Consider the following 25,067-nt stretch of genomic DNA (forward strand, 5'->3'; position numbering starts at 1 on the left):
AGAAAAGGCTCTGGGAAGCCTCTCCCTATCTGGTGCTGGGGGGAGCAGGAAAGGATGGGGCACCTCACAGACACTGCCAGACCCACAGTGACAGCCCTGCCACCCTGGTGCCCACACCTTTCTGGCTTGGTGGGAATCTCCTGCATGGATGGTGAGGCTGAGCCCATGGAATTTGGCTTTCTCCTCAAGTTCCTTGCTCACGGCAAGGTCACAGAGACCCTTGCAACTGCCTTTCTTGCCACAATGGAGCAAAACCAAAAACCTGAGACAGGTTGTCTAGTATCCAGCTAAACCCTCACATCCCCCCTGGAGCTTAAACCCGGGACCCTCCTCAGCTCCTGTGTCTGCAGCAGTGCAAGGAGGGCACCTGCAGCATCCTTGACAGTTTGAAATACACAACCCTTGGAATCTTCCCTGCAACTGCAGTGTCATCTGGAAGTACCTCTGGCTTGGAAGCACCGCTCCAACACTTGGGGCAGGATGGGACCATTCCCCAGAGGGAACAACCCTCCTCTGGCTTTCCAGATCCCCTCTGCCACCCCATGTTCTGAGAGCAGCACAGATCACTCCCTCACCCCCAGCCCCGATCCCAAACAGGAAGCCACACAGCTTTGTCATCTTCAAAATAAAACTTTTATTCATTCAGTAACAAGAACATTGAATCTGCACATCAGTGCACAAGTTCACATTTAAAAACAGCTGAGCACATCGGTCATAAAGTCTTTAGGGGGAAAGGGGACGATCCCAGCCACCGAGGAAGATCCAGGAGGGGCAGACAGAAGCGCTCTCCTCCCTGATTTGCAAGCCCACCGCCAGCTGCTCAGCCCTGGACAATCCCTACAAACCAGCGCACGGACGTCACATCTCCATAAAGGAAAATAAAAGGCACTGGCACCTTCTCTTGTGCCAACAGAGATGTCTGCAGCGCAGGCGGGCTGTTAGCACCTCTGGCAGCACCGCCGGCCGGGCACCGAGCCCTGCACCAGCCCGGACCCTCCTGCGCCAGGCCAGCACCTGCCTCTGCCCCACGCCCAGGGCTCGGGGCACCTCCCTTGGGGAGAAGTGGGGCGTTTATGTGGAGCCAGGACCGGATTAAGGCAGGACGCACCGTGCGGGGAGCAGGGCCTGCGGCGGGTATGGCTTCCTCCTGCCAGAGAGCTGCGAGGCTCCTGGAGCCTCCGGCAGGTGCAGTGCTCCTACGGCCACGGATTCCCAGCTTGCTCCTCCCAGGAGGTCCCCGGAGCAGCTGGAGGTGGGGGGATCCCTTCCACCAGGCCTTTGCTGGCAGAGGGACACGGAGCTAATCCCTGCTCCGTTTAAACATCCAAGTGACCCGAAAGCGGAGTCACCTCCTGCCACCCACTGGGACCGCACCCCCAGGAAAGGGCCGAGAGGGGAGAGATTTGTACAGGTCACAACTTCTCAAGCAGACCGGACACACACTCAGACACTCACACACACCACCCACACACACCACCGAGTGCAACAGAGCGCAGTGTAGAACCATTTTCACACGCACACAGTCCGTTTGTGCAAGGCTCACACGTTACAGTACGGCCGGGACGGGGCAGCGATGGCTGGGATACTGTACAGGAGTCAATGTAAACAATAAAGCATCCTCCGAGAGGCTTCGCCAGAGACCAAAGAACAGTTGCTTTGTACAAAAATGCCCTTAAAACAACAGGTTTCTCCCGAACCCCTTCTACCCGCGAGGCTTGTCAGCTGCTGAGCACCCTGCAGGTGCTGCTGCCCCCCGTGGTGCTCAGCGGGTCACAAGAAGCTCTCATGGGGTGGCTACAGGAACCAGGAGAGAGTCATCACCCTCCCACAAGCCACCAGCATGGAGAAGGGACAATTGTCCCCAGCAGAGACCTCTGATGCCAGGGGCTTGGTGGCTGCATTACCCAGACACTGGAAAAGGAAGTCCATGCCCCTCCAGTCCGTCTCCTTCCTGCCATCCCGCTCAGAGCCTCCAGACCTCCAAGGCCTTCATCACTCTGGAAGAGAACCACCTTTCCCAACTCCCTCTGCCTGCCCACAGCCTTCTCAGAGAAAAACCAGTTGTGCTGGGCAAGAGCCAAGGACAAGGGGACAACAAAACACCTCCCTGCAGGGGCCTCTGCCCCTCTGCTGCTCTCTCCAGCTGAAGCACCCAGAGAGCAGCTGAGTATTGGAAGGAAGCAGCATTTCTGGTCTGCACCAAAGACCCTTCCCAGAGGGCATTTCTCCTGAGATCAAGCTGGGCAAAGAAACCCAATCCTTTTCCTCCTCCTCCTGCCTTCTCAAGAGAAAAAATTCTACACAGGGCTTCTCCCTCCCACACAGATCCTTGTCACCAGGACACGCTGCCAGCCAAGCATGCACCCTCCAGTGCAAGGCAGGCTGGTGGCAACCAGTCCCTTCCACCCGTGGAGGGGCAGGCAGGCATGTCCCTGGGGTCAGAATGGTGGCCACTGCGGCCTGATGAAGTTTGTGGGGGAGGCAAGGATTGAACCTTCTCCAGATGACATGAGCCACTTGGCCTTTCCACAGTGTCTGCCCAGCTCCGGAGCCAGCTGGAGCGGGCCAGAAAAAGCCACATGTCTTTCAGTGTCCCAAAGAAATATCTGGACTCCTGGGCCAGGGGCTTGGGTGACTTTCTAGTGACTGAAATGGCCTGGATGACGTGCAGTTTGACCCAGGACAGGGCTGTGCTCCAGCACGGGTAACAACCCCCTGCCAGAGTTCAGGAAAGGGAGGGACAGTGCTTGTGGCTGATGGAGCCCAGGCACCCACAGACCTTGCCCAGGCTGCAAAGCAGCACAGGAGGACCCCTGGGGGTTACAGGAGGGCAGCAGGGTGACATGACCCTGCCAACCAGCTGTGGGCTGAGGGTATCCCATACCCCTTCCCCAGCACAGGCACATGCTGCTTCCCAATACTCCAGAGCGCTCCAGTGCCGTGAGCTTCTCTCCTGCTCAAGAGGAGTTTGTCCCATCTGAGCCTGCAAGGCTCTGCAGCTTTAGGGCTGCTTTCTAGGCACGGGCTTGGCTGCTCCTCCCACACTAAGTCCTCTCCATGCCGGGCTTCGACAGCCTGAGCCATTCTGCATCTTCTCTTTGCTTTGCTCCTCCCCAGAGGGCAGGTCTGGGCCCCAGCCAGGCACCAGCTCAGACAGGACCTGCCACGGCACTGTGGACAGGACCCAGAGCTCCCCTTGGCCTTTTCCCTCTGCTCCTACAGCACAGGGACAACTTGCTGATGCACACAGATAGAAATGAGGAGCTTCGGTTTAGCCAAACTGCTCAGAAACCACAAAATAATTTGCTGAAATTTGGAGCAGAGCCTTCACACACAGTTTCTCCAGGGAAGCAAGAACCTGCAGAAGGGCTCGGAGCAGCCAAAGAGTTTCCAAGTCCAACTGGCACTCCTGGAACCCAGCTTCAAGGAGGAAGGAGATGGGCAGACACAGAGTGCCCCTCCCACAGTGGGATAACAGGGGTTCACACAGGACTGGAGGAGAAGGGACACATTTGGCATTGAGGCTCACTTTTGGAAAGGGAAGACAGCTTATCATATCAAATCCAGTCCCATGTTTGTGCAGATCACAAAGAACAGCACTGAGTTTGAGTCAGGTGGGTTTGTTTTCCAGTTTACAGAATGCAGTCTTGCCCTTCTTTTTTTAAAAAAACATAGAAAAGAACAAAAAAAATTAATATAAATATCATATATACAATTTAGGGGAAAAAAAAGAGAAAGAAAATAAAAGAAAAAACTTCCAGAAAAAGTTTTCCCTCTGGGTCTAGAATTAGGAGTGACAGCAGAGAGGACAAAGCTTTGCATTAAGGGCAGTATGTCATGTAACAAAAACAGCTCAAGTTTTGGGAGCCACCAGAAACACCCATGAGCACGGCAGAGGGGAGAAGGAAACTCAGGCAGCACAAGAAAAGCTTTGGGGCAGGGGGCAGGCAGTAGGAGGAGGGCAGAGAACAGATGATATGGCCATGAACTTGGAAGGCCCACAGCAGTATTCAAGTAATGGGAGGGTTAAAACCCTAATGAGGCGTTTGTTTTAAAAGAACACTGGCTTTGGGGGTAGAGGTGAATGCAGCAGCTCCTGGAGGAGCTCTGCCTCACCTCAGCACAGAGCAGAGAGCTCTGTGTGCCCCATGGCAGATGGGAGTGCTGGTCTTGGTGCTGCCCAGGGTTATTAGAACTCATCCACTGGGAAGATTTACCCCTGTGTGCTCCTTATGAGGAAGCATCAGCTGAACTGAGCCCAGGGCATTTGTCCTGAAGCAGCTTTGTGAGGGATCTGTCAGCATGGTGGAGTTCCAGTTTGCAGAATAAAATAAAGGCCAAACAAAGGGACCTTGGCACAACCTTCACATTTACAGGGGCTCTCACCCCACCAACTGCTCAGCACCATTTCAAGGCAGGGGGAAAATTCAAGTTAGGAGCTAGGATCTGGTTGTAAGCAAAACTCCACCTTGCCAAAGCAAGCCAACGTCAATTTTCTCATGATAAAGGTGTTCTTTTAAAACAAACTAACAACAAAAAAAAGAACATTTGAGGTTATCCGAGTTAAACTTAAAAAAAACCCAAACAGTCCTGCAGTCAGAGTCACACACAGAAGAACCAACCCACACCTACATGCGCCAGGAACAGTAAAATGACAATATATATAAAATTAACCAATAAAGTGCATGTTCCTTATATTACACCTGCCCCTTGCGTGAAAGCCACACCACAGGTTCTGGGTAAGAAATCACAGCCAAGGGCCCAGGATCACATCGTGTTGTAGAGGGGATTGGTTGTCCGCTTTTTGTCATTGGTCTTTTTGAGCCTCCTCAGAGGGTGAGTTCTCCCGTGCTGCTGCCGTGGGGTGACAGCCAGAGCTTGAGATGGAGACAAGGAGTCCAGGACCTGCACCTGGAGCAGCGGAGGGCCCTCCCCGGAGCTAGTCCACGTTGGATCAGTGCTGGAACACAAACTCTGCTGGCTGGAGCTGCACTCTTTGGCGTACTGAGCCAGCGGCCTCTCCACCGGCTTGCTCTGGGCAATGCACTCGGCTGTTCTGAGCTGTTCCACAAAATGCTTAGTGGGCTCTGGGGAGGAGAGGCGATGCTTCCCACACGAGCTCTCCGAGCCCCTCTCCAACCTCCCCCCACAAACGCCTCGACCGACGGCAACGCAGGTGAGAAGCACTGGGTTGGCATTGGAAGAGGCCGACTCCTTGTCGCGTAAGTCGTCCTCGGAGAGGTCCAGGCAGTCCAGTTTGGCCAGGGACGCTGAGCGCTTCATGTGGCAGGGCCTGGTGAGCCCTGCGTGCCGGATCCGAGCCTCTATCTCCTTCGCCCGCTGCTTGACCGGCCTGGGGCTGCTGGAGCGCTCCTCCACGCTGAGGCTGCTGGAGCTGTGAGGGAGGCTGTAACACAGGAACGAGATGTCCAGAAGGTCCATGTTTTCAGCACGCTGCCTAGTGAAGTTCTCGCTGCTCAGCTGCCTGGAGATGCCAGCACTGCCCCCGCAGAGAGGTTTGGGACCGTCCCTGAATGGGAGAGTGGCATCTCCCTCGGTGCCGCACGGCGTGACCGGCTCATCGTCTGTACCCGTGCTCTGCTCGGTGACACCTTCCAGGTGAATGACACAGGGGTAAGGAGAGCGCTCGAGGCTGCCTGAAGGTGGACAGGTCACCGGGGCAGAGGGAGAAGCAGCACCGAGGTGAGCAGATGTCCCACTGCCTGCCTCGCTGGGGCTGCCCACGGTGAAGGCAGCCTGCTTGCGTACCACGTGCTCCGGCGGCGAGGGATCCACTGGAGCCTTCTCCAAGCACATCGAGGGGTTCAAGTTTTCATCTAAAGACAGGGTGGCCGTGGCCAGCCCGCCCTGCTCACAGCTTGTATCGGGGCGCTGCTCCGCAGGCTTGACCGTGAGGGTGTACTCAATGATTTCGATTCTCTTTGGGAGGAGGGAGGGCAGGGATGGCTCCTCTGTCCCGTCAAATGAGACCACTGTCCTGTGCTCTTGTGCTGCTCCCTCCTGCCCTGGGCTGGGCTCTGCAGGCAGGTGCCTGCTCACAGGCTGCTCTGCGCCAGGAGGCAGCAGCAGCTCCTCAGCGCCCGGACCTTGAGCCTTGTCACCCTCCAGAGGCAGCTCCAGGGGCGGCTCCTCGCTCTTCCCCCGCGGCAGGAGCTCGGCAGCAGCAGAGTCGTTCCTGGAGTTCTTGCGGGTCGGTAAAGTGCAGGCTGGGGCCGTGTGCTGGTGCTCCTGCTCCTGCCTCAAGCGCTCCTCAAACTCCAGCGTGGCTCTGCGGACGGAGCCGGGGCACCACTTGGGCTCAGGGTGGATGGAGCCACGAGGCTCCTGCTGCTCCCCACCGGAGCTGCTTTCCTCCAGGTCTGATTTACCAGAAGACAGCTGCAGAGATGGGGCTTCTTCCTGCTCAGTTGGCAGAGGATCCTTCTCCTTTTCCTGATGTCCAGCACAGGCTCCTTCACTCTGTTCCAACTTTTCTGATGCCCAGATCACCTCCACTGGCAGGTCATGCACTGTGTTCCTCTTTGGTGTCTGGTTGAGATTGGCTGAACCCTCTTTCTGCTGGGCAGGTCCTGCTCCCTGGTTGATTGACTCGATCTCTGTGATAATTTCCTTCACAGAAATGGCATTTTCTGAGTGGGATCTTGTGAGATGACCTGCACCAGGCAGCTCAGGGACCTCCTGCAACACACAAACAGGAGAATTACAAAGTGCATCAGCTATGCTGACACGGAGTAAACGGCAGCAGGTTAGAGAAAATAGAGATGCACATCCCCAAAGGAACAAAGAAGCATATGGCAGTGTGTGGAGAGAGATCACAAGAGCAGTGATCACTAATGTAGGTTTTTTACTGTCTCTGAGACTGAACTTAACATACTCCAGGCTGGAATTTCACTTAGACTAAGAACCTTAATTGCAACAAAAACCAAGGAAAAGGTAGCTTTTTTTTTTTTTTTTTTAAATGAAGAAAAGTCCAGCAAACAAAAAGAATCCTAATACTGCTAAAAGTACCATTTTGAACTGAAAATGTGACAGATTCTGTTCATGTATGGAGAAGTACAGCAAAAAGGAATGACCAAGCATTGAAATGCTCTGGTTTCCCAGAGGAAAATGGCCAGGGAGGCTCCCAATCCCCACAGACACTCTCTGCCAAATCACAGGAGAGAGCACTGGCCTATTATATTTGGAAGAGCCTTATTGCCTCACATGGAGATGGAAAAGATTCAAGCAATGCAGGATGGAATTTAAATAAGAGAAGCTCCCAGAAAATGATGGCCCCGGACATCATCAATCCCTGTGAGAGTCCTGGAGGCTGAAAAGCAATTATGAGAAAAAGGTACCTAATTTTAGAGGTTACTAAATTTTGTCAAGACCATCTCTCTACCCAGGAGAAGTGAGCCATGACGTGCCCAATCCCATCACTTCAGACCTTGGACAGGTTAATTTCTTCCTCCAGCAGTGGAAGCTCTACACCTGCCTTGATTTACTACCCCAATGCTGGTGGCTTCCCAGCCAGGGAAATAGGCCAGTTTTGCCCCATTCTTTGGTGGATTTCTCAAGTCAGATAAATATCTGTGCAGATTTGGGATGCTGGCTGGACTCAGGGTCCGGCTACATTAGTGGGTCAAGTCCCACCTTTCTGCTCTCCTGATACAAAACTCAAAAATAAGTTTCTCATGAGAACAGCACAGCAGGTCAGGTCAAGGTCAGCTCATGGCCCTGCCAATGCCAGCAAAGTGATGTTTAAGGAAAAAGTGCAGAGAAGGCCAAGTATCTAAAAGTAAAAGAAGGGAGAAGCATCTAGCAATCCTGCCCCAAACACCGTGTCCAGTGAAAGCAGGGCTAGAAAATCCCATCCACAGCCACCCCACTGCAGAAAACAGCCCATAGATAGGGTTGAGCAGGAGTTCCTAAAAAGTCTGAGAAAGTTATTTTAACCTTTTGTTGCTCTTCATCTGTGGAAGAGTCATCTGATGCCTGAGGAGAGTTTCCAGGGCTGTTCCTTCGAGCATCTGCACCCCCATCTGCAGCAGGTGGCACTTCCAGCATGGGCACCCTGGAGACCCCATTCCTCCCAGTCCCTTGCTCCTCTGGCCTGGAATGGGAGCAGGTGCGTGACCGGCTCTCCTGGGAGAGCTCCACAAATTTCTCCAAAGCGCTGAAGAAATCAATCCTGTCTGTGCTGAGGTCTGTCACTTCGGGCTGAGGGTTCTGTTGGAGACCTGGGGAATTTTGGTTTGGGGACTGGGGGAAGTCTTTTAAGCATGAAGTGAATTCTTCCATGGGAACCAAGTGCACGTTCATATCAGCTTTAAGGGCATCTTTTTCTAGATCATCCACTGTCAGATCAGGAAACTCCGTTATTTCCAAGGGGTGCTGGAGCTGCATTAAGGCCTCAGAAGCACGGCAGTTGTCAGGGGGGACAGAGTCTACGCAACACCCTGCTGTACAGCCATTGATATTGTTCAGGTTCAGCTTGTCCTCCATCTGCTCAGCGTGGAAGTCTCTGCAAGTAAACTCTAAGTGGATCCTTCTCTCCTTCACACACACGTCCTCGATCATGTTTGAGTCCTCTGGGAGCTGCTGCTCCCTGTCCAGCTCAGCTGAGTAGATGGGAGACATGGGCTGCTGGTTGTCGTTGGTTTTGGCCTCTGAGATCTGGTCAGCTGAGGTGGTGATCTCCTTTTTGTTCAGCTCCAGCCCAGCCTTGCAGATGGGCTCATGGTGATCCGAGAGGTCGCTGTCTGAGTGTGAGCGCCACAGTTTGTTGTGCCGCTGTTTGCTGAGGGGAAGGAGAGCACAGGAAAACAGTGAGTCATTTCTGTATACCACAGGCCAGACCCACCTTGCTGTAAGAGGACACAACCTACAGCAAAAACTGTGCCAAATGCTGGAGTCACTGACCACAACTGCAGCTTCACCTGAGCAGTTCAGGGCCAGACCAGCTGCTGGAGAAGTTCATCCAGTCATGAGCTACTTTCCAGGAGCTAAATTCCATGGCACCACTCTGCTCCACATACCCCTCCCTATTCCTCACAGCAGCATTGGACCCGTCCACTCAACAAATGCAATGTTTAATTGACTGCAGAATTTGGTCCTTTCTCAGCCAGCACTTTTCCATTTGCTAGCAGGTGAGTGGTGACCTGAGAGAGAAAACCCCTTGTACTGGACACAAGCAGGTGGTGGACACTGAATGAAGTTCAATTTCCCTCCTGGTTCCTTCGCTGAATAGCTTCAGTCATCAATAACTGGCTTGGTTACAATAATTTGTAACCAAGGGATGGGGTGGGATGAGTGGAGGCGGGTGTGTGCAAAAACACACAAGACATCCTCAACAGTAAACACACAGCCCAAATTACCACCCACCTTCCACAGGAAGGAAGCTCAGAACTCCTCCAGCTTCTGGAAAGCCCCTTTAGGAAAGTCTGAGCTATCAAAAGGCCAAGTAGCTGCCAGCGGCATTGCATCACCTTCCTCATCTCCACCTGCCAAAAACCCCAACCCATGCACCTGGGCTTACAGACAGCACTGCAGGCAACTTCTTGCCATGAAATGCCAGAGCTAGCCCAGGGTTTGCTGAGTGGCCATGGCCAGAGGGATGTGTTTCCACCCATTGCCCCTAGGAGGAACACAGAAACCACAGAAACCTCCTTGGAGCTGCAGATCTTGTAAAACCCCTCCAGTCCCTTGCTAGCATGGGCAGGCGCTCCCAGACACATCCAGCGGCCACAGTAAGTTAATTAACAGATGGTACTGAGCTAATTACAATGTGCCAGTTCAGTTGTGGGTGCCCAACAGCTAAGGAAAATAATCCACTGCAGATTTAGCTTTCCAACCCTATAATCAGTGACAACCTTCTCGTGTGACACAGGGCAGAATCAGGTCTTCACAGGAGAGGAGGGTCAAGATCAGAGGCCAAAGACACTGTCCTGGGGTGCACACGCTCTGTCTCCAGTGGGTTTTGGAGCAATTTGACAATGGCAGCAGGAACAGGCATGTCCCTGAGGCAGATTCATGCTTGGGCTCTGTATGGAATGTCATCTGACATCTCTGCTCATACAACCTGGGGTGCTGCTGGCGCTTTCTGAGGGCACTTCAGTGCTCAAATCCAGCTCTCTGCTACACATTTAATTCTGAAAGTGAAAATTACCCTCCTGTGTCAGCAGCTGGCACAGATTTGAGGATGAAACCAGATGTCAAGCAACACTGGCAGAGGTGTGCTGTGCTATCTTCCAATCTGACACTTCTCCAGTCTGACAACCTGCATGAGGTGCAGGGTCAGAGAACAGGAGCCCACTTCCCTTCCCAGAGCCCACAGCCACCTGCTGACCTTCCTGGGAAACATTCCCAGTGCTTGTACCCACATTAGCCATGGACCAGGAGCCCTCCACACTCCCACCAGCTCTCCAGGCTTGGGTATAAAACTGTTGTTGATCCACAAGCTGACAAGGTACAGGAGATCCCAAACACTGGTTTCCTGTAACTTATCTATAACTAGTAACAGAAACAGGCCTGGCTCAGCCTTGCTGTGTTTATCAACAGAGGGAGGGGACAGTTTAACTAACCCCAGGAAGTGTGACAGTCCCAAAGAGCAAAACACACTTGTTGTTGTGACTAAAAGCAGGCAGGGGGTTTTCATTTTACAGCTGGAAAACATATCCCAGTTGCTATAACCCCAGCACCAAACGGTAACTGGATAGTGCGAGCACATGGCTGCCCTCACATACCTTCCCCCTGAAACTGGAGCAGTCACATGAGCGTCAATCTGTTGTTTTTTTGTTTTTAGTTTTTCTACCTGTCCTGGAATACTGCAGCAATAAATAAGGCGGCCAGAGGGCAAAGCTAAATAACACAAAGAAAGAGGAAAAAAAGCAGTTTGGAGCTGAGAGAGGAAGTGGATAAAGAGGAACAGTTTCTGCAACATGGAAGGGGCCATTCCCTGCTCCAGTGAAGCTTCATTTACTGCAGCCTTTTTCGTCCTACACAGATGTAACGCATTGCTCGTGCATTTTTTAAAGCCTCACAAGTCATTCTGTTTGTGCCATTGTACAGGGACTTGCAGAGTAGGTCAGGAGCAGGCTTGTGCTTCAGTGGAAGCACATACTATACATGGTGGCAGCAGGAAGCATATACCTCCAAAAAATAAATTACTAAAAGACAGGGGAAAATAATCCTTAACCAAACTGTTTGTACAGAGTGGCTTTGCAGGCATGTCACCAGCTACCAGACTGGCAGATTACCCAAACCAGCTGCTGGACTCAGGGCTTGAAGATGTGAGATACCAGCTGCTCCCACACCAGTGCTCCTCACAGGTGTTCACCAACCTGTTGGTGCATTTTTCATGCCTAAAAAACTTCTTTTTCTCCATCCTACACCAATGAGATCTAATTTCCCAGTCTGCTCAATGCACACCACACTGGTCAGGTCATCTCTAGCCCAGAGTTAAGCACTGACCTTTACTAACTGGTGCCAGCAGCATGTTTGGTGTCACATGAGGCACCCAGGGCAGGTGTGGTGTCTGTCTCAAAGGGTTTCAGACCAGCAGGGCACTATTTTTTAAAATTGTCTATTCCATGTGATCTGTCCTGAGACTTGATACTACTTGGCTGCTTTTCAGAAAGAAAAGAGGGTCACTATGGCAGGCAGGGTTTGGGGAGCAGGGGGGAGGAAGGCAGGCATGGGAAGAGGTGGAGGATGAAAATCCTGTGGGTGTACCCAGTCAGGGAATAAGTTGGGAGGAGCCTTGAGGTTGTTTACCTGTGCAGAGAGGGAAAGAGGAAGCACTCAGTGACAGGGGAGTTTACACCAAGGGTTTGATGTAAAAATTAGGAATCCAGGCCTGGCCCAGCAGTAAACACAGTCAGACTGCTGGGAACATGTGGAGAGCAAAGGAGGAAGGGTAAGTCATTACAATGAAAGGGAAGAGAGGTCTTTGCAAGCGGATAGAACAGACATGATGGGACAAAATCAAGCAGTGGACCGAGGTAAGAATTATGCCTTAAAGACAGTATATAAGTGACAGAGCTGCTGTAAATAACAGCATATAAAACAATGGCTGGACTTGACCCTAAAGTTATTTTCCAACCCAAATGGCTCTACAATAAGCAGGCACCTCCCAATGGCACCAAAAAGCTTTGAAATTTACTATTTACTAAGAGCATCTCCTGAGGCAGGAGGCTCAGATTGGGTAACTGCTGCAGATCTGCTCCCAGGCAAAGCACACCAGGATCCCAAACAAAATACCATAATCTGGCAAAACAGTATCAGCAGTACCTTCTTCCTGCTGATCACGTGAAGACATTGCTTAACACAGCCCAGAAACATGCAATATTTATGTCTTTTTGCTAGTCAGGTGATAGGCTTGGGATTACAACACACTTGCCCATATCCAGGCCCAGCTCCAGCCCAGCCTCAGGACTTCAGGCAGGAATAAACACCACTGCTGCAATGCACAGAACATCCTGTCCCCTCCCCTCACACCAACACTTACCAAAGGGATCTAAATAAAACCAGACCAGCTGCTGAGGAGGGGCTTGTTCAACAGGGAACTGTGAGGAGACAACGCAAATTCCCTGCCAAGTGATGTTACAAGCAACAGAGACATCATTTATCTCTGCTGGTGCCTGCACAGCTCTGAATGCTGCACTCAGAAAACACTTCATGGGATGCTACTTTCCAAAAACCAAACATCCTAGAAATCAAACAGCTTCCTGACAGCTCCTAACTATGACACCCATTTTCCCAGGCTCAGCTGAGACAACCCTGAAAAGAGCACTACCTTTCCTAACGTCCCAAGCTTGCACAACTAAAAGAATGGAGTCGACCACTGAAGTGTTATGCCTCAACATGGATAATCAGGATCACTCCCTGCACTCACCTGGCAAGCAGGATGCCTTGGTACTCCTCCAGCTGCCTCATGAAGCTGGGGTTGGGCTTGGTGACAGTGCGCCGTTCCTTCACGTAGTCGTAAGCCCTGTCCAGGTTCCAGCCGTATTCCTTCATGGCATAGGCAATCACCGTGGATGCTGAGCGGCTCACTCCCATCTTGCAGTGCACCAGGCACTTAGAACCATTTTTCCTGAAGTGGGAGAAAGAACAAAAGAGGATCACTAAACAGAAAACATCTGACAAGCTTAAGGAAACAGTAACTTCTTTACCAGAGCATTATCAAACATGTTTTCAACACTGTGGCCACAGCTGGAGTCTGGGATATGATCTGATAATCCAATTTACAAACTGGAGCAAGACACACAAAGAAACTGAAGAACAAGGTCTTATTAATATTCCTAAGAGATTTTGTTACAACAGCTCTTCTGATGCTGTTATTGCAAAGTGGAAAAACACAGAGATACAGGAAAAGCCTCCAAAGACTAGTGTGGCACCCTTGAGCTCAACCCAAATGGCCCATTGGCATCAAGCCATATTCCAGTTGAAAAGAACTTGTACCACAAACGTGGTGTCACAATTTAGAAACACATCCCAGAGAGATACTGAGCAGTTCAGGGCAGCCTCTAGCACAGAGATGTTCTACTGCAAGCTACAAAATGAAAATGCTGTGATGCTAGGTAGGCAAGGAGGAAAAGCAGTTAAGAAAATCAGCAGGAAAACAAAATGCTTAGCATACATCTTCTAAATGTGTGTGTTGTGTTTTCTGAAAAGACTTACTTTGCCTTGGAGATGAATTTGTAGGTATCATTCCAGTAAGCCAGAAGATCTGTAGCTTCTTCATCATAAACCCGGATATTGTGGTATTCAAAGAGCCCAGGGAAGAAATTATCTATTTCTCGAGTCACGTTCAAAATGTACCGTACCCTGCATGGGAACAGCAGAGACAAACACAGCCAGTTCAGAGAGGATGTCCCACTGCTACACTGCAGCCTTGCCTTGCTTTGCCAAGGGCATTTGGAGGTGCACTCTTGAACAAAATTCCAGGAATTAATGCAAGGAAGCAGCAGCTAACACAGACAATAGGTTTTGCTGGGCAGTTTAGAGCCTGATAACAGAGATCCACGGACAGAAACTTCCTCTGCACAATGTCAGGTCACACTGCCTACCACCTCTTTCTACGTGGAGCCTCTTTCACCTCTTTTTACAGGAGCTCCTGCAATTAGTGTTTGCACATTTCCTCCAAGCCCCTTTATGAATCTCTCCTCCTGCTACACCAAAACCACAGGAAGATGGAACACTAAGCCTCCCAGTAACACCAGAGCTAAACAAACGCATAAAATAACTACAGAGAGATGTAACAGACAATGAGCCACTGGGGAGGATTTATTTCTTATCCCTAAATTTTCTGGAAAGGAAACTGCTAGAGAAAGCTTGTGGTATTTATGTACACAGCACTCAGTATTTTTAGCCCTGAGGGTTACTGGTAAGATGCTTATGAAATGCACTCGTGCTGGGATATCAGGCAGAACAAGAGCTCTGCAAGAGAGTGACATCCCTTTTCCCAAGCAGGTATGAGATCACTGGCAATGAAGTAGGACCTGTCAGACTCAAGGAAACCACAGCAGACCCTGAGCTCACCAAGAAGGGTCAATTTTGCCAGGCTGAATTTCTGAGATACAGAATTACACTATCAGTTCAGCAGCATGATTAGTTTTCCCCACTGGTCCGGCACAAATAAGCCAAAGCCATGAATAATTATTTAATTGCACAATCTTGGTACTTACAACCACCTGGTCTAGAGAAAGGACAATCTAAGCTGGAAAAGTAGAAAGGACAGGAAACAGAGGAACCCACTGGTGCTCAGCCTAAGAGCTATAAGACTTTGCTTCCTTCTGGGCCCCACTCAGAGGAACAAATGCTCTTCTCCACATTTTCCTTCCTGCCACAGCCTAGAGGTCCGAAGTGCCTCTGTAATCAGTCCAGACCCACGGGCTGGGGCTGAGGGCACAGAGCCAACTATGCAGCATCCAGCTCAGTAATTGCAGCTTTTTACTGCTTATAGCTATGAGCTTGCTGCCTTCCTTTGTTTGCCTTGGGGACATTAGTCAAGGTCAGAAGGAAGATTCTTTTACTTTAAGGTGCCTGCTTGTGGGATAAGGATTTTGGAGGAACTAAGAGCTTGTTTGGATCTGCAAACCTTTAAGTAAGACTAAGGTTTCACAGCAGGTATGGAATAGAGTTTGTTGCATAGAAAAGTGTTAATGCCAGGCTCTTGCTTTTAAGCTGATGGCCTGAAGCTACTCACCCTCTGTTCTGCAAATCTTCCAAATTGGAGGCATTCCATTCTGAGCCCTGCAGGGAAAACATGCAAAGGGACACATCAGGCAGAAAGAAGGCACGGCCAGGCAACTGGTGGCGGGAGGGAGGGTCACCAGTGAACCAGAGCAGGAAGCTGACCAGCCAAGGGTTGGAGACCTGGGGGTCCTTTGACCACAGGGTACACAAGTGGTAACCAGGATTGATGTTCAGCACTTTCTCTCACCCCATTAACCAGATCCCTTCTGAAACCAGAAGCAGCTCTGCCAACAAGAGCCCAGCACTGTGTGTTGGCACTTCCTGCAAACCACTGACAAATCAACCTCAGCAAGCCAGGACCACTCCACCCCTTCCCTGGAGGCAGCTGCCAGTTCTGCCCCACAGAGGAGAAACTGCCTGCATTTAAAACCATCCAGGTGCTCTTTATACATGAAACACCCATCTTGAACATCAAAGACAGCAACACCTAAGCTCACTTGGGTTACACCTCTTCTCCCCACGTTTTCGAAGTCTGTGTGAAGAGAGAAATGAAGACATTTAACTAACCCTGGCTAGGTAACCCTCTCCTCTGCAGCACAAACAGGGCCTCCAAGCTGCTTGCTTCCTGTTCAAACACAAACCTGACTGAGGACAAAACCATTCAAAGGCTTCCTTCAAAATTTCAGGTGTACAAGCTCTCTACTTCTCTGCCCTAAAATGGCTCCCAAATGGAAAGATGATCCAGACTAAGATAATTGATTGTATTTACCAAGGCCCAGACTCAGTTTAATGTTGACTTTTTCAGTCAAGGAAGAACAATTTAATTTAGGCCTGGGAACCATCAGTTTCCACAGGTAGGGAGAACAATGCTGCAGGGGTGAAAGCCTTTTCTCTTCTCCTTTGATCCACAATTACCAACTTCATCAGTTCTCTTATTTCCTGCTTAGTTCTTTTAGCACTCCTTAAATGGGATCCCACAGGGTTCTTGCCTCCACCTGGAAGGAAACAGCTCCTTGCCTTTCTGAGCCCTCACAACACAACCCTGCCTTGCAGCACACACACTCCTGGGTGAAGGTGGTGCCCAGCCCCAGCCTCACCACAGCCTCACCACTCCTCCTCACCACAGCAGCTGCTCTGCAAACACTTTTATTCCACACATTAACCACAGGTCTTCTTGGTGCTGCCTGCAAGCCTTGTTTGAAATGTTTCCTCCCCATTAAATGCACTCAGAGCCAAGACTCCAAGCCCTGCAGTGGATCCAGCTGCCTGTAACAGCTTTTCGCCAGCACCATAAGCCTATAACAGGTCCCCCTCTCTCCTTATAACCCACAGTCTGAAAAAAAAAAAATAAAATCCATTACATCGTAGGTACTTCCAATTTTCCTGGCTCTACCCCAACGTGATATCCTGGGAGTGCTCACATTAACAGAGACCCATCCCTTCTGAGCTGGAGACTGGGAGAGGCCCTCTCCATTTGGAAAGACCAGCTGGTCCAAGAGGAATGGCTCTGTTTAAAGTTGAGCCAACCTCACAGGCTAGACAGCCCAACCAAAGCTGTGTCCGTGGCTCCGGGGCTGGGAAATCCAGCGGAGCGCTGACTCACCAGAAGGAGCTGCAGTAATTAAGACAGGCCCCAGCAGCAACTAAGCAAAACAATTAACAGCAAAATGTTTATGTTTGCTTAAGTGACTTATCTCCAGGATTCTTTGTTATGTTACTCTGTTCCTTCTGGATCACAAACTCAGAGCTTTCCATGTTACAAGAGCGCCATTCCATGTGGATGTCACACAGTGCCACTCTCCCTCCTTTTGCTATAGTTATGTCTTTCCCAAACATAAGAACTTGGCATGTGGGTACCCTGGACAGTTAAATCCACAAAACTGGTCTTACATCAATGGAAACAGCCCTGAAAAACTGTTAGAATTAAGATCTTGTCCCTTCCATCCTCTAGGTACAGGGTCTACAGCTTGGTGCTAGACGGCTAAGTTTAGTACAGCCAAAAATCCAGGCTGCTCTTGTTCATTACTGTCTTGCTTAAGAGTATGTGACCCCAGGATCAACCAACCTCTCCTTCAAAATTCCTTTAACTTCCTTCAGAGGCCCCCGCATCAACCAACTTAGAGTGGAAAGTGTTGAGTGTTTACTTTTGTATTCACTGTTAAGACTCACCAAAAACACGTGATCAAATATCTGTGTGGGGCTGTCCATCTGCCCAAGGATCACTATCATTTCATTGTCAATGAATTCTTTGAACTCCCGCAGGTTACACACCATCTGCATCTCCAGCTCCGTGCGTATCTGCGTGGGTAGGAGGGACACAAGGAAGTCAAGTGAAGCTTTCGTTCTGGCCTTTCTTCATGACATGAAGCACAGAGCTCTTTAGTTTCCACAACAGCATTCCCAGGGCTGCACCCTCACCACTCACCTCTTTTGAGGTGATGTTCTCCAAATCTTTCTGCATCATGATCTCCCTTAATTTGGTCTTAATCAGCCGTTCCGTGCGTTCCCGCTCAGTTGGGCTGTTAGAAGAAAGCAACAAAGTCACTGGGAGGGAAAACAAACTGGATCCATGACACTTTTAAAATAGGTATAGACTGCATACTCTGTAGAGTCTCACACTCTCACACTACTTCCCCCAGGCATGTTCCCAGCTGGAGGGAATTCAGGTGACAGTAAAGCTCAGTTTAGATTCACAGTCGTATATGAAAGCCACCAAGTGAATGCCCCTAATCCATTGTAGTCATCCAGAGAACCTCTGGTATTTGGTAAAATTTAAATTGGGAAGGCTGCATTATACCCTCTGGAGCAGTATCTAAGCCTCTCTCCCTACCTTTCTTGGAAAGGTAACAGCTCCAAAACTCCTTACATGGAGAGCTGAGGGCAGCTAAGCCTCCGCATTCCTCCCGCCTCTGCTGCCAGGGGCCTTATCACCAGCTGCAAAAATAGCCTGAGTAACACCAGAGGAAGCTGCAGCAGAGCAGCAGCACGGGGCTGGCTCACCCAGCATCTTTACAAGGGACCCAGCAGTGACATCTCCCACCACCTTTCCCCTTCTCTAGATGGCTGCCAAGTTGGGGAGAGCATGGACGTTACAAGTGTTCAACTGGTGGCTCACAAATAAAAATCATGGAAGTTCCTGGTTCTTTTAACCTCATGCATTATTTCAGGATTCCATTAAGAGAATGCTGTTTAAGTGTCTCAAGGAAATCATTCCATTTCAAGGTGCCACCAGGGAAAGGGTGGGTTAGATAAAATTTATATATGAAAAGCTACAAGAAAATATTAGTCTGTCAGCCTGCCAAAACTCTTCAGCCACCCGCCTTGTACATTAAAAAACAATCAAGTGTGAAGACTTGTTCACAGCTGAACAACTGCTTAGCATCATTATTCACTCACTGGACTCCAGCAACAGGAAATATCTGGGAGCATAAATCAACCAAAGGCACTATTATCCTGGGAAAATGACTGGGGCCAGTGAAGTAATTACAAAATGGGCAAGTGAAAACCCTCACACTTGGCACCACATCTGGTCACAGACTACCTTTCAGGCAGTTACTAATGACAGGGGTGATAAATCTTGAATGTTGATACAGCCTATAAATTTTGCCTTTCTGAATTGTCTACCCCTTTACCTCAGCCACCGTTTTGGACCATCTACCACCTGATACCCAAGCATTTGGCTGGAGGCATCTTGGAACCTACACACTGTCCTGTTCCACACTTCCTAAGCTCCTAGAATGACAAAAACCTGCACTGCTCTTTGCCTTCATTCTTAGGTGTTTCAGATGGATGAGATGATGTTTCTGAGCTCACAGGCTCAGAAGTCCATACATAAACACTTCACTTTATAGCAAAATGAACTGAGTAAGGATAAAAAAGCCATGTTAGTCTAAACATGTGCTCAGGCACGTGCCAGTGTAAGAGCAAAGTCCAGAGAAACCTGTTCCTTCCAGGCCTGGAACAAGAGGACAAAATCAGAAGACTGAGATACACCACACCTCTCTTACCAGTAACACAGGACTTACCTTGCAGAAGCAAAGGTCTGCAAGCTTAAAGCCCAAGGTAAACAACTAAACTGAAAACAGAGGCTGGAGGAGATGCAAGAGAGCCCCAGGAGGGCTAAACTTCCATTGCTGCTGTTTACCTAACCAGGAATCCACTTATTACACGGAACAGGAAGCCTCTCCTTATTAATACCTAATTAAGAGCCATCTCTCGTGGAAACTCTCTCCTCATTTGGGGACAGCCAAACCCTGGCTCAGCAGAGGCAGCCCAACTTACACATCAGTGAAGAGGGCGGGCGAGTCGGGCCGGTGGGACTGGACATCTTGCATGGCATTCCACTCGTTGACTGACGACTGGTCCGAGTTGATATGGCTCTCATAGTAACTGACCCACGTGAGGAACAGACTCCCTGGATAGTAATTGTTGCTCCGTGCCACTTCACAAGCCTTATGTAAACTCTGCAGAGCAGACCTAGCAAGGGAATAACACTTGGACGTTTAGCATTTCTTCCTCAGGCTGGTATCAAGCAGGAAGCAGCAGCCAAGTCCAGGATGCTGCTCGTGTCCCCTCAGTTGGTACAGTCCCCTGGCACTGTGCATGAGGATGTCCTGCAAGGCTGTGGATTCCCACACGCTGCCAGAGCTTGCATGTCTTAATTGGAGCATGCCAAAACAAGCCTGGATAGCAGTGAAGGTGCCCACAACTCTGAGAGCAGAAGCACCCGTGTCTGTAGTTCCAAAATCTGCTGCAAATACCCAAGCCCTAAATAAGATGCACAGAGTTGGGTGTCCAAGACAGGGTGCTGACAGCTCCTACTGTGCCATCAGCTGTCTTGTGTGCAGGGCAGGGACACCCAGGAATCAGACATGCACAACCAAGGGCTCAGGACTGCACTGAGATGCTTAGGTGTCTGCCCTCTCTCACTGCACGAGGGATATCAGAAGTTTCTTCAGCTGCTGCTGGGAAACAAATCCCCCTCTCCTATTTTTAGCTTATTTTAAATCTTTGACTGGGATCAGAAGGATCCAGGTCAAAATCACTGGGGTGACAGCAGCATTGCTGACATGCGATGTATTTTTGCAATGCAAAGAAGCTTGAGCCAGAAATACTTTCATGATCACAACATGAACCACCCTAAAAGGAAAGAAAAATGCAAGCAGCCTGTCTTTCCTCTATCACAATGAACATATCTCAAAATATTTGAAACATATACTCGAAGCAATGTGACTTTGGGCTCAAAGCAGCAGCCCTTTGCAAGGAAAATGACCCTATTCCTTCCTGCCCTCAGCTGAGACAAAGCTGCTGTACACCAGCACTTACATGGCTTTTTTCCTTTGGTACCAAACTTCCTTCCCTGTCTCTGAAAGAAACTTCTGGCTGCTCAAGTAGGTCTCAAGATAACAGTAACATAAAGCAATACCTGGTTTTTAAGAGCTTAAGCAGCCAAAACACCTGGAAAAAGGGTCACTGGGACAGCTTGTAGTAAGTACTTACCACATTGCCTGTACAGACACGGGCTTGAATATGTGCACCCTGTTATCTGTTGATACACTGAACCCTCTGGTGAGAAGAAAAAAGGCACAGTAAAAATGTGTCCCAAAAGTCACTTTTTAGTTAATAACTGATAGTCTGGAGCACATTAGAACAGCAAAGGTCTAGCCCTATGCATACACTGCTGAGTTCAGCTAGCAAAGAGATCAAAATAGCACACTAAAAGCTCTAAGATAACTTCTTTAAGCAGCTGCTGTTTGGGAACGAAACTAAGACAGTGGGACAGTGCTGGGCTGTGCTGTTTACCTTGGCAACACAAATTCAGTGCCACAGCCTGGGAGCAACAGAGTCCAGCTAAAGAGATCCCGGGGCAGCTACCAAGGAAAGAAAAGTCATTCCATGCACTGCACTGGACAGCCTGAGTAACTGGCACAAACAGGAGTCTGCAAGTCAGGTGTCTATTTGGCAGAGAAACATCATTCTTGCTTTATGTTGGGCTGAGTGCTGCCTGCTGCAAGCGTGATGGAGGAACACATAATAGGATCCCTTTAAGGAGCTTTCACTACACACCCACTCGCCAGTAAAAGCTCCTTTACTCCAGCTTAAACACACACATAAGCCACTGTCTCAGTGCGTGTTTATTCACAGATAAGTCAATTACTGGTGCTCCCTGCCACAACCACTGTGATTGAGGGCCTCTGAGCCTACTAACCCGATACAGGTCAACAGAGGAGGGCTGCTGGAGCTGTGAGGGCTCTGCAAGCACTGGAATCCTTCCCCATACACCTTGTTCTAAGTTGTATTATCATAGAACATATAAAAGGCACTCACCCATCTCCATCCAGGTGGATCAAGGTGTCACTCCAGAGTGGCAGCACCAAGCCCATTGTACAAGTGCTACTGCAGTGGGAAAGAGAAAGTCAGTCTGTCTGCTACAGCACCACATTATTGTTCTAATTTCATGGCAATAGTTGCATATTTTTGTATTCATTAGGGAAAAAAAAAAAAAAGGAAAATGAGAAATCCCACTGTTGCTTCAGTAGAAACAGAGCCAGTGTTGCTCTACAGGGGCAAGGATCACTAACCAGATTCAGGGTATAGCACTATCCTTTCAAGGAAGCTTAAAGGGTTAAGACACCTGGGAGAAGAGCAAACAGGATCCAAAACCACTGAACTTCGTGCAGAAGGTCAGAGGAGGCTCACAGTCTTTGGTCAGCTCAAGGCTTTCTTTACAGATTAATCCCTCTCAGGCTCAAGAGGTTTGGTTCTAGCTCTGATTTTGCAATCCACAGCTTTATTTTCTTGTTTGTCCCTCAGCCCCAGCTGCTGGGGACTGGAAGCAGAGCAGTGCAATAGCAGGGTGACTGGCACCACAGTAGGTTGGCAATCACAGTGTATCACCTTTGGCTGACTCCTGACCCTTCTTTGCCCTCCCACACCTCAGGAATGAGCATAACAGCCATCCCATAGAGACACCTCCTGGCAACTCCACTCCTCTCTCAGCTGCTTTGCCCTCTCTGCTCTCACAGTCCCCCCAGTTTTCTGTAAGGGTGAGCAAAAAGCCAAGTTAAAAGCAGAAACCAAGTGATGGAAAAAAGGCAGGGGCGGGGGAGCCCAATACAACCTGCTCCAGGTTGTTAAATGAAAAGAGCTGGATCTCATAAAGCTGCAAAACTGCTCTATAATCAAAGCAGCATCTTGAAGAACTGAATTCAACTGCCTCCTGCTTTGCACCAGGTGCTCCCAGATTTCAACCAGTTTCAGCACACCTGCCAGTCTCCAGCTTAAGAGATGAGTGGGAAGAGGGAGAGACTTTGGAGGGTCAGACAGGGAGCCCTGGAAATGCACATGCCTGGTGCCCAGCACCAGGAGACACTGCAGCATGCAGCTATTTCTGTTGACAACATGAGATGAGCTCATGGAAAGATGTGTTTTTAAAAGGCTTCCCAAGGTGGCCAGGGTATTTTTAGTGATACTGTTCAGCGCTTATCAGAGACCATAGCAACAAGTCTACATGGAGTTATAAATACCAAGTGGGCTCGGGGAGGGCAGATCACAGTGACCATCCAGAACCCCAGGAACTCCAGCAGAAAGCTGAAACGACCCTGCTATGTTATTAGAGACTGAATACCAGTGAGCTCTCAGTTATCAAAGGTGGCTGCGCTGGTACATCACAGCCAACAGCGAGTTCCAAGCTCACAGCAACCTGTGCAAGGACAAGTTATTCCTGCCCCAAGGCAAGAACATCTCTGAGTCACAGCTGTGCACACATGTGCAGAGACAGGAGCTAGGGGCATCATCAAGCTGGCCTCCCATTTTGGCAGGCATCACCCAAGCCCAGCATCCAAACCAAGCATGGTGGTTGCTGTGACCAGCACACAATGTTTGGAAGGCAATTTCTTAGCCAAATAGTTCAAAAACGTTTTCTAGTGGTTCTACTAACTACCTGGAAGAAATTGATTCCAACTAGTGACAAAAGCAAGACTCATTCCTGTGACACAGGCTGCTGTGCTGGAAGTAAGCATGAGTCTGAAATCTTCAAAAATGGAATATCCAGCTGATTGTCTTCCAATAGAGGCAAGATTTACTTAAAACTCTTTTTAACAGAGTCATGTGCCTCCATGCCCTCTCCAAAGTGCCCACTGTTCCCTTCTAAAAGGGAAGCTTCTGCCCATGAAGCTGCTGGCTTACAGCCCCTCCAGCAGCAAAAGCTGCTTCCCAGCCACATTCTGCAGCCTTGTGGAAAGGTCAGCAGGAACTTAAATGAATGAAGCAGAAGCACTAAACCCTGATGACATACTGCTGCCTGGGGACAGCACATGGTGTGTAAGATCTGCCATCACCAACCCTAACACTGCCATCAGGCCTTTGTGCCATGACCTTGGCAATGGGACTGCTTGACAGCCCCTTTCTTATTACCTGCTCTCCTGAACCCTGAGGTTCAGCTTCTCTAATTGCAGCTTTTTCATTCTTTGCATGAAGATTGTCCCTGTCTCTGGTGTGCAGATGCAGGGCTGGGGGACCTGCAATGGTACCATTCAGAGGCACCAAACATCCTCACAGAAGCCTGAGGCTTGGAGGAATGAGGGAAATGCTGACCTGCATTATTGCCTTCACATTTACCACCTCCCCTCAAGAAATAAAAAGGCAATTCTGGAAAGAAAAACATCAGGCTAGAAAAGCTGAAGCAGCCTACCCCTAGAAAACACAGGACACCAGACAGTGATTTCTACAGTTAACTTGATGTGGGGGTGAGCACAAGGACTTCCCCACCTGGACACTCTGAGTACCTGTCATTGGAAGAGAAATCCATTCCTAGGACGATGCTCTCCTCTGTGTCTTGTCTGCCGTTGGTGGACACCACCACCATGTATCTAGTGCGGTTCTGGTAGGTACTTTCCAGTCTTACAGCCTGAAGTAAAGAAGGGGAAGAGACCAGCAGGGCAGTCAGCAAAACACGCATTATTACCTTTACAGGCCACTTTTTCATGCTGAGTGACAGGCACAGAAGCAGTGATGCAGTCTGGACTGGTACGGATGTCCCACGCTGGGTAAGTGTGGGCCCTCAGCTGGGTAGGAAGTGCTTTACTCCCACACAGGGCCTTCCTCAACAGCTGGCATGTTCCTGGTGCACCCTGCACACCTGGTTGCAGGCCCTGCTCTGCCCCACCAAGGCTGATTTTGAACAGCCTACAGCCCTCTGATAGGTCCCAGCCCAGTGAGCTTCATGGACCATCAGTGAGACAGATGGGTGTTGAACATTCACCTTCAGAGGGCTTTGCCCCAAGAACCAGAGCTTCCCTCTTCACTACTGTATGCTGCAACAGTTCCAATGAGTATATTCCCACCAGCTCCCCAGGCAGCTGGACAGAAACAACCAGGATCTAATTCACACATGGTTTCCTGCTGGCCCTTCGAATTCTTCTGGCAACTTCCCCAGTGCAGAAGCAACCGTACCGCCTTACACCTGGCAGGAAAAGATATCCCTATGACTAAGCTGTATCCTTTGCTGGTTCAGATTGCCCAGGAAAGGTGAAAGTCATCGCGCCTTGTTGCTCCTGCCACGTTCACTTGTACCCCAAGTGCCAAAAGAATTCCAGGAGGACTGGTGTTCAGCCCAAAATCCCCCAAATCAAATACTACTGAGAGGATTCAGAGAGCAGTGGAACTTAAACCATAAATGTCAGACCAATGCTGAAGCTCCTGGAAGGTTGCATTGAGGTGAGCTGCTTCTCCAGAAGCCACAAGGAAGTGAGAACTGAAGGGACACCAGGAAGTCTTGCAGACAGACTGCTGGTTAATGAGGAGCCCAGAGAAGGGAGCCCAGCACTGAAAGTTTTGCTTATCAACACTTGCAGCAGGCAGCCTTT

At 49.8% G+C, this 25,067-nt stretch overlaps 1 protein-coding gene across 8 annotated transcripts in view; it reads right to left on the reverse strand.

Moving 5' to 3' along the window:
- Positions 1-610: 610 nt before the first annotated feature.
- SSH2 (slingshot protein phosphatase 2) overlaps positions 611-25,067 on the reverse strand; it is a 99,430-nt gene continuing 74,973 nt past the window's right edge. For 5 of the 8 annotated variants that reach the window (XM_066333410.1, XM_066333416.1, XM_066333413.1 and 2 more), the window contains 11 exons: positions 23,988-24,109; positions 21,529-21,597; positions 20,701-20,766; positions 19,483-19,677; positions 17,627-17,720; positions 17,371-17,499; positions 15,212-15,258; positions 13,684-13,830; positions 12,896-13,096; positions 7,957-8,800; positions 611-6,699 (listed from right to left, as the gene is read on the reverse strand). In XM_066333410.1, coding sequence (XP_066189507.1) covers positions 4,768-6,699; positions 7,957-8,800; positions 12,896-13,096; positions 13,684-13,830; positions 15,212-15,258; positions 17,371-17,499; positions 17,627-17,720; positions 19,483-19,677; positions 20,701-20,766; positions 21,529-21,597; positions 23,988-24,109 — 3,846 coding nt within the window. In that variant the 3' untranslated portion in view covers positions 611-4,767. The remainder of the gene's footprint in view (positions 6,700-7,956; positions 8,801-12,895; positions 13,097-13,683; positions 13,831-15,211; positions 15,259-17,370; positions 17,500-17,626; positions 17,721-19,482; positions 19,678-20,700; positions 20,767-21,528; positions 21,598-23,987; positions 24,110-25,067) is intronic. The other 3 variants (XM_066333418.1, XM_066333417.1, XM_066333411.1) reach the window with 2 other exon arrangements.

Source organism: Sylvia atricapilla, chromosome 20, assembly GCF_009819655.1.
Source record: "Sylvia atricapilla isolate bSylAtr1 chromosome 20, bSylAtr1.pri, whole genome shotgun sequence".
In the NCBI taxonomy this organism is placed as follows: Eukaryota; Metazoa; Chordata; class Aves; order Passeriformes; family Sylviidae; genus Sylvia; species Sylvia atricapilla.